Source organism: Salmo salar, chromosome ssa09 (assembly GCF_905237065.1).
Source record: "Salmo salar chromosome ssa09, Ssal_v3.1, whole genome shotgun sequence".
In the NCBI taxonomy this organism is placed as follows: Eukaryota; Metazoa; Chordata; class Actinopteri; order Salmoniformes; family Salmonidae; genus Salmo; species Salmo salar.
In genome coordinates this window covers 75,373,294-75,383,730 of record NC_059450.1, presented here as the reverse complement: position 1 = coordinate 75,383,730, position 10,437 = coordinate 75,373,294, and the positions used below count along the sequence as shown (strand labels likewise).

General features: G+C 39.5%; 1 protein-coding gene across 1 annotated transcript; it reads left to right on the top strand.

Annotated features, from left to right (window-relative positions):
- The first annotated feature begins 855 nt into the window (after positions 1 to 855).
- Positions 856 to 3,523, top strand: LOC106611869 (alpha-2Db adrenergic receptor). Its single transcript, XM_014212486.2, has one exon. The coding sequence runs from the start codon at positions 1,358 to 1,360 to the stop codon at positions 2,657 to 2,659; it is 1,302 nt and encodes a 433-aa protein (XP_014067961.1). The 5' UTR covers positions 856 to 1,357; the 3' UTR covers positions 2,660 to 3,523.
- The last annotated feature ends 6,914 nt before the right edge of the window (positions 3,524 to 10,437 follow it).

The window sequence follows — 10,437 nt, the reverse complement described above, 5'->3', positions numbered from 1 at the left end:
CTCATTGTGTAATATGGGAGAAAGAGAGAGGTGAATGTAGAATGCACAACATGTCATCACTGATAGGATAATTAGGCATGCTTTTCTCTGTAAATTGAGACATCATTATTTAAAACATAGCTAAGTTACTGGTTCAGATTCCATCTCTTTGTTATCAGCTCAGCATTGCATGATGACTGAAGTTCAAGTAGTGAAAACGAACACTATGAAAGCATTTAAAAAACCTGTGACATTGTAAAAATGGTATAGTCCTTATTTGTTTGTCCCTAATCTCCTACTAATGCAGATGATGATCCTAAACATAGTCCATTGTCTGGCCCTGAAGCTGCTATGCCTTGAACCTAACACACCATACCATCATATGATCCAGTCAGCAGACACATTGTTTCCTGCTCAAATGATCTCACTTTCCAGTCATGATCCTCACCTCAAGTCAACATACCAGCATACCAACATGCCATTCATGCTGTTCTCCATTTGTTATCAAAATGAAATAATGGATGCTAATAACAGTTGATGGTTAAATTATTCTTATGTTTATGAATCAACTTCCATTACCATCTGTAGGTGGGCTGTAATGGCTTTCTTTCTGTGCATGAGAGCTGAATAAAGGACCAATTAGATAATTGTAGGAGCAGTCTCCCTTCAACTGTTCCTTATCCAAAGTAAACCCAGACCTCCCTCTCTCTCTCTCTCTCTCTCTCTCTCTCTCTCTCTCTCTCTCTCTCTCTCTCTCTCTCTCTCTCTCTCTCTCTCTCTCTCTCTCTCTCTCTCTCTCTCTCTCTCTCTCTCTCTTTCTTTCTGTCTCGCTAAGCTTGGCGATGGGTTGGTCTTAGGAGTGATATCCCCCACTTCACTCCTGCATGCACACATATACCACGAGCAGCGTCTCCATCTCGCAGCGCGTGCTGCCTCTTGTGCTTCACCGAGGACACTCTTTTAACAAAACAACATACAGCACTGCGCACGAGACCGACAGAGAGATAACGGAAACAAAATGTTTTGATGCTGCTGGAATATCACCCTAATATGGAGACTTACTCATTTGGATTCCGGACTTCATAGTGGCAAAAACATACTCAATACGCTGTGAGTACGGAGCACGGAGCTGTTGCGGACCCTCCTCTATGGAACTGAAGATGAGGGCAGCTCGCCAGGACGCTGAGGGTCCTCACGTATTTGACCTATGTGCTCTAGGCTATATCTGTTCACTGATCACACACCTTAGCGCACAGCACGTCTCCATTGATTAAATGCTTTAAGACTAATGACTTGATCAACAATTGAATGCTTCCAAGTTAAGCTGTTTGGGGGTGGAAAGGCGCACGCTATAAATCACCCAGGAGAAGATGCGTTTATGATGGATGTAGCCAAGTTTATCACCGTTACCTACAACACCTTGCAGGATGCCAACACTTCGAGCGCACCGAGACCTCTTCCGCACACGGAACTGGGCTCTGCGCTCATCATCCTGCTGGTCACCATAATCATTCTGGTCACCATCATTGGTAACGTGCTGGTCATCGTGGCCGTGCTCACCAGCAGGGCTCTCCGCGCGCCCCAGAACCTTTTCCTGGTGTCCCTGGCATGCGCGGACATCCTTGTAGCCACACTGGTCATCCCGTTCTCCCTTGCCAATGAGGTCATGGGTTACTGGTACTTTGGGAGCCCCTGGTGCGCCTTTTATCTGGCACTGGACGTCCTCTTCTGCACCTCGTCTATAGTCCACCTGTGCGCCATCAGCCTGGACCGCTACTGGTCCGTCACCAAGGCTGTGAGCTATAATCTGAAGCGGACCCCCAAGCGTATCAAGTCCATGATAGCCATGGTGTGGGTCATCTCCGCCGTCATCTCCTTTCCGCCTCTTATCATGACCAAGCATGATGAGCACGAGTGTCTGTTAAACAACGAAACCTGGTACATTCTGTCCTCTTGCCTCGTCTCCTTCTTTGCCCCGGGCCTCATCATGATCCTAGTCTACTGTAAGATCTATAAAGTGGCCAAGCAGCGCTCTTCCACGGTGTTCGTGGCTAAGAATGGCCTGGAGAGGCAGCCCTCCCAGTCAGAGACGTGCTTCGTGAGGAAGGAGCGGATGGAGATAGAGAGCCCCAGTAGCCAGAGCTCCGAGGACCACCACAGGCAGGAGGAACTGGATGATATCGACCTAGAGGAGAGCTGCTGTGCATCGGACAACAAACCCCGTAACCACCGCTTCTCCAAGCGAATGAAGGTGGAGGGCTCGGACTGCTGCCCACACCAGAGCTGCCGCCTATCTTGGGCCTCGGCGCGCGCCACGCAGCTTTTCCAAGACCCTAAAAACGCAGCCAACCCGGCCCTGGCGGCCCAGCGGCAGCACCTTGCGGCGGCCTCGTCCAAGACCAAAGTGGCCCAGATGCGTGAGAAGCGATTCACGTTCGTGCTGGCTGTGGTGATGGGGGTGTTTGTGCTCTGCTGGTTCCCCTTCTTCTTCACATATAGCCTGCACGCGATCTGCAGGGAGAGCTGCTACATACCCGGGGCGCTCTTCAACACCTTCTTCTGGATTGGTTACTGCAACAGCTCCGTGAACCCTATCATATATACCATTTTCAACAGGGATTTCCGTAAGGCGTTTAAGAAAATCGTTTGCCGGACTTCAAAACGCACTAATGCCACTTGAAAAGAAGGGTCACTTTGATGGCCATGACTGATTGACTGTGCTTCACTGCTCATCGTATCCAGCGCTCAGCCCTACACCTCTGAATGACTATTAGTTTCAAAATGAACTTTTATATGTAAATAATATGATGATATCGTATCAAAATATCTCGTGTTGTGCACCAATATGTGAATATTAGAAACAATGTACAGAGGGAATAGGATGTATTAAACAAAAGCAAAATATATATATATTGTCATTGATGGTTTAATATGACTACTGAATCATATTGTCCCCTGCTTTCAAAGTTAAGAATTCATTTAATATTCAGTGATGTAGCTAAGGTATGTAGGCCAAAGCATAATAATTCCAGCACCTTTGTACAACCCGTTCTTTTCTGTACTTTAATATTTTATGTCAAATCTAGATTAAAAAAAGGAAATTATAATTTAGTTCAGAGTAAAAGTGATGTCATAAACCCAGATTGCAGAGCTGATAGAGCTGTGTGGGGCACTGGGAGTTTTAGATTCTAAACATGAATCATTCATCACACTGTCGTCAATAAGGAATGAGAGTGAGAACAGCGGTGTAGCGTCTACTTTTGATGAGTAGCCTATCCAAAATGATTACAAATGACTGCAATTGCTTGATCGAGTTTGACAGAGGTGTCAGAATGTAAAGATTTTATTTCTGTATTTCTTTAAACAAAACAAAACATACACATACAAACAACAACACACCGATGCACACAAACATCCACATCACCCCTGCCCAGACACACCTGCTCACATACCCAGCTCCAGCACCCAGATATCACTCTCCGCCACATGGTCTCAAACTGCACACATTTTTTTCTCTCCGTCGCCCACGCACTTTCAACATTTAGATAATACAGCATTTGACTTTTCCATTGTGTTAACGATAGAGGATTGGTTTATTTCCAGAAGTTTTTTTAAGATGATTGACGAGAAAAGTATCGTCCAACCCATTGGGTATCTCACTGCACCCTCATAATTTGATGTAGTTTTCAGTCAATTAAAAAAAAAATCTAAAATGGTATTGATTACAACTTCTATCAGATGGGTTTGAGTGGACCTCAGGTCTATCTCATTGCTGAACCCCCAAACCCAGGCACTGCTGTCCATGGGGCTGAAACATGCACTCGACACTGCTGGCACCATGCTGTGTCAGGAATGCATTGGCATGGCATATTCTATGGTTTACAAAACCACCTATGAATGAACTTTTATCAATCAGATTATCATGATATCAAAATATGACAGTGTGCCTTTTTTAGACACTTGTAGACAATGTATGTAAGCAGGTAGATCGATCACACTTTACACTTGCTTATATTATTTTATCCTAATGAGAAAGGAAGATCATGAAAATTGACCAATGGTTTGAGACGCCTTGTATCATAATTATAACCTAACATGATTTATTGCTGAAATTATTATAATCTTCAGCCAAATATTTCATTTTAGAAAACTCAAAATTTGTCCATAATATAGCGCGTGTGTGTGTGCATGCTTGCGTGTTTGCATTTGTGTGTGTGAGAAAGGAAGTGAGAAAAATATTAGATTAAACATGTTTTAGTTGGTCTACTACTTCCTCTTCTGTGTTTTGTTAGCAGTCCGTGATTGTCATCGGCTTTGTGCGCAGGCAGGCCACCAGTGACATGGAACCTCTGTGTATTGGTTCAACAATGGCTTAACGTCCGTTACCAAGCTTAAATCTTTAATCCTCTTTGTTCTGTATGATATTGCAATATAAGGCTTATATGGCTTAGTCTAATTAAACAGTAGGCTGAATGCCTCTGCTTTGGATTCCAACTGTTCATCTACCTTTTTTTAACATTTTCAAACCGCAAAGCCTCAGGCGTTTATAGCATGACAAATTAATCCACAACTGGTCATGTTGCAGACATGAGCCATATGACAGTGATGTCAAGGAAGATGTGCGTCAGGTCTCCAGATGTGGCAAATCTGGGGACTGAAAACGACTGTTGTTATATCATGCACACATCACAAAGAGAGAAGGGTTAAACAAATGGAGATGCGGAGACTGACAAATTATATTTGGAGGAAATGGGTTAGCCACTCCAAGGCTGTGGTTTTAATTCCCAGACAGGCCACATATAACCTCTGTTCTATAGATAGCTGATCAGAACTTATTACACTTGACCTGGGTCACGTTTCATGTTGGATCGGTCATGACGAAGAGGATGTAAGTCCAAATGCAGTGTTATAGGCCAGGGTTTCCCAAACTCGGTCCTTGGGACTCCAAGGGGTGCACATTTAGGTTTTTGCCCTAGCACTACACAGCTGATTCAAATAAATCAAAGCTTGATGATGAGTTGATTATGTGAATCAGCGGTGTAGTTCTAGAGCAAAAAACAACAAAAAAACAGACCGTGTACGTGAGACATTGCGCAATCCCTCACAGAATGTGGTCAAGGCGAGGGAAGTTATCTTGGTTCTATTGTCTGAGAAGTAAATACACTATTTATATCCACTGAGGAATGTCTTCAAAGTCCCCAAGCCATCAGATGTATGGGCTTGGTGCCAAAAACACTGAGCTGTACTAACAGCATATAACATTAACACTGAGCTGTACTAACAGCATATAACATTAACACTGAGCTGTACTAACAGCATATAACATTAACACTGAGCTGTACTAACAGCATATAACATTAACACTGAGCTGTACTAACAGTATATAAAAGTAACACTGAGCTGTACTAACAGTATATAACATTAACACTGAGCTGTACTAACAGCATATAACATTAACACTGAGCTGTACTAACAGAATATAACATTAACACTGAGCTGTACTAACAGCATATAACATTAACACTGAGCTGTACTAACAGTATATAAGAGTAACACTGAGCTGTACTAACAGCATATAACATTAACACTGAGCTGTACTAACAGCATATAACATTAACACTGAGCTGTACTAACAGTATATAACAGTAACGCTGAGCAGTACTAACAGCATATAACATTAACACTGAGCTGTACTAATGGTAAATAACAATAACACTGAGCTGTAATAACAGCATATAACAGAAACACTGAGCTGTACTGACGGTATATAACAATAACAGGGAGCTGTAATAACAGCATATAACAGTCACACTGAGCTGTACTAATGGTATATAACATTATATCTGAGCAGTACCAACGGTATATATAACAGTAACACTGAGCTGTACTAACGGTATATAACAGTAACACTGAGCTGTACTAACAGTATATAAGAGTAACACTGAGCTGTACTAACAGTATATAAGAGTAACACTGAGCTGTACTAACGGTATATAACAATAACACTGAGCTGTAATAACAGCATATAACAGTAACACTGAGCTGTACTAACAGTATATAAGAGTAACACTGAGCTGTACTAACGGTAAATAACAATAACACTGAGCTGTAATAACAGCATATAACAGAAACACTGAGCTGTACTGACGGTTTATAACAATATCACGGAGATGTAATAACAGCATATAACAGCCACACTGAGCTGTACTAATGGTATTTAACATTATAACTGAGCAGTACCAACGGTATATATAACAGTAACACTGAGCTGTACTAACGGTATATAACAGTAACACTGAGCTGTACTAACAGTATATAAGAGTAACACTGAGCTGTACTAACAGCATATAACAGCAACACTGAGCTCTACTAACAGTATATAACATTAACACTGAGCTGTACTAACAATATATAACAGTAACACTGAGCTGTACTAACGGTATATAACAGTAACACTGAGCTGTACTAACAGAATATAAGAGCAAAACTGAGCTGTACTAATGGTATATAACAATAACACTGAGCTGTAATAACAGCATATAACAGTAACACTGAGCTGTACTAACAGTATATAAGAGTAACACTGAGCTGTACTAATGGTATATAACAATAACACTGATCTGTACTAATGGTATATAACAGTAACACTGAGCTGTACTAACAGAATATAACAGCAAAACTGAGCTGTACTAACAGCATTCAACAGTAACACTGAGCTCTACTAACGGTATATAACAATAACACTGAGCTGTACTAACAGCACATAACAGTAACACTGAGCTGTACTATTGGTATATAACAATAACACTGAGCTGTACTAACAACATATAACAGCAACACTGAGCTGTACTAACAGTATATAACATTAACACTGAGCTGTACTAACGGTATATAACAGCAAAACTGAGCTGTACTAACAGTATATAACAGTATCACTGAGCTGTACTAATGGTATATAACAATAACACTGAGTTGTACTAACAGCACATAACAGTAACACTGAGCTGTACTAACGGTATATAACATGAACACTGAGCTGTACTAACAGTATATAACATTAACACTGAGCTGTACTAACAGTATATAACAGTAACACTGAGCTGTACTAACGGTATATAACAATAACACTGAGCTGTAATAACAGCATATAACAGTAACACTGAGCTGTACTAACGGTATATAAGAGTAACACTGAGCTGTACTAACGGTATATAACAACAACACTGAGCTGTAATAACAGCATATAACAGTAACACTGAGCTGTACTAACAGTATATAAGAGTAACACTGAGCTGTACTAACGGTCTATAACAATAACACTGAGCTGTAATAAGAGCATATAACAGTCACACTGAGCTGTACTAACGATATATAACATTAACACTGAGCAGTACCAACGATATATATAACAGTAACACTGAGCTGTACTAATTGTCTAAAACAATAACACTGAGCTGTATTAATGGTATATAACAATAACACTGATCTGTACTAATGGTATATAACAGTAACACTGAGCTGTACTAACAGAATATTACAGCAAAACTGAGCTGTACTAACAGCATATAACAGTAACACTGAGCTGTACTAACGGTATATAACAGTAACACTGAGCTGTACTAACGGTATATAACAGTAACGCTGAGCTTTACTAACGGTATATAACAGTAACAATGAGCTGTTCTAACGGTATATAACAGTAACACTGGGCTGTACTAACGGTATATAACAATAACACTGAGCTTTAATAACAGCATATAACAGTAACACTGAGCTGTACTAACAGTATATAAGAGTAACACTTAGCTGTACTGACGGTATATAACAATGACTTGGAGCTGTAATAGCAGCATATAACAATAACACTGAGCTGTACTAACGGTATATAACAGTAACACTGAGCTGTACTAACAGAATATAACAGCAAAACTGAGCTGTACTAGCAGTATATAACAGTAACACTGAGCTGTACTAATGGTATATAACAATAACACTGAGTTGTACTAACAGCACATAACAGTTACACTGAGCTGTACTAACAGTATATAACAATAAGACTGATCTCTACTAATGGTACATAACAATAACACTGAGCTGTACTAACAACACATAACAGTAACACCGAGCTGCATTAACAGTATATAACAGTAACACTGAGCTGTACTAATGGTATATAACAGTAAAACTGAGCTGTACTAATGATATATAACAGTAACACTGAGCTGTACTAACGGTATATAACATTAACACTGAGCTGTACTAACAGTATATAACATTAACACTGAGCTGTACTAACAGTATATAAGAGTAACACTGGGCTGTACTAACGGTATATAACAATAACACTGAGCTGTAATAACAGCATATAACAGTAACACTGAGCTGTACTAACAGTATATAAGAGTAACACTGAGCTGTACTAATGGTATATAACAATAACACTGATCTGTACTAATGGTATATAACAGTAACACTGAGCTGTACTAACAGAATATAACAGCAAAACTGACCTGTACTAACAGCATTCAACAGTAACACTGAGCTCTACTAACGGTATATAACAATAACACTGAGCTGTACTAACAGCACATAACAGTAACACTGAGCTGTACTATTGGTATATAACAATAACACTGAGCTGTACTAACAACATATAACAGCAACACTGAGCTGTACTAACAGTATATAACATTAACACTGAGCTGTACTAACGGTATATAACAGCAAAACTGAGCTGTACTAACAGTATATAACAGTATCACTGAGCTGTACTAATGGTATATAACAATAACACTGAGTTGTACTAACAGCACATAACAGTAACACTGAGCTGTACTAACGGTATATAACATGAACACTGAGCTGTACTAACAGTATATAACATTAACACTGAGCTGTACTAACAGTATATAACCGTAACACTGAGCTGTACTAACGGTATATAACAATAACACTGAGCTGTAATAACAGCATATAACAGTAACACTGAGCTGTACTAACGGTATATAAGAGTAACACTGAGCTGTACTAACGGTATATAACAACAACACTGAGCTGTAATAACAGCATATAACAGTAACACTGAGCTGTACTAACAGTATATAAGAGTAACACTGAGCTGTAATAACAGCATATAACAGAAACACTGAGCTGTACTGACGGTTTATAACAATATCACGGAGATGTAATAACAGCATATAACAGCCACACTGAGCTGTACTAATGGTATTTAACATTATAACTGAGCAGTACCAACGGTATATATAACAGTAACACTGAGCTGTACTAACGGTATATAACAGTAACACTGAGCTGTACTAACAGTATATAAGAGTAACACTGAGCTGTACTAACAGCATATAACAGCAACACTGAGCTCTACTAACAGTATATAACATTAACACTGAGCTGTACTAACAATATATAACAGTAACACTGAGCTGTACTAACGGTATATAACAGTAACACTGAGCTGTACTAACAGAATATAAGAGCAAAACTGAGCTGTACTAATGGTATATAACAATAACACTGAGCTGTAATAACAGCATATAACAGTAACACTGAGCTGTACTAACAGTATATAAGAGTAACACTGAGCTGTACTAATGGTATATAACAATAACACTGATCTGTACTAATGGTATATAACAGTAACACTGAGCTGTACTAACAGAATATAACAGCAAAACTGAGCTGTACTAACAGCATTCAACAGTAACACTGAGCTCTACTAACGGTATATAACAATAACACTGAGCTGTACTAACAGCACATAACAGTAACACTGAGCTGTACTATTGGTATATAACAATAACACTGAGCTGTACTAACAACATATAACAGCAACACTGAGCTGTACTAACAGTATATAACATTAACACTGAGCTGTACTAACGGTATATAACAGCAAAACTGAGCTGTACTAACAGTATATAACAGTATCACTGAGCTGTACTAATGGTATATAACAATAACACTGAGTTGTACTAACAGCACATAACAGTAACACTGAGCTGTACTAACGGTATATAACATGAACACTGAGCTGTACTAACAGTATATAACATTAACACTGAGCTGTACTAACAGTATATAACAGTAACACTGAGCTGTACTAACGGTATATAACAATAACACTGAGCTGTAATAACAGCATATAACAGTAACACTGAGCTGTACTAACGGTATATAAGAGTAACACTGAGCTGTACTAACGGTATATAACAACAACACTGAGCTGTAATAACAGCATATAACAGTAACACTGAGCTGTACTAACAGTATATAAGAGTAACACTGAGCTGTACTAACGGTCTATAACAATAACACTGAGCTGTAATAAGAGCATATAACAGTCACACTGAGCTGTACTAACGATATATAACATTAACACTGAGCAGTACCAACGATATATATAACAGTAACACTGAGCTGTACTAATTGTCTAAAACAATA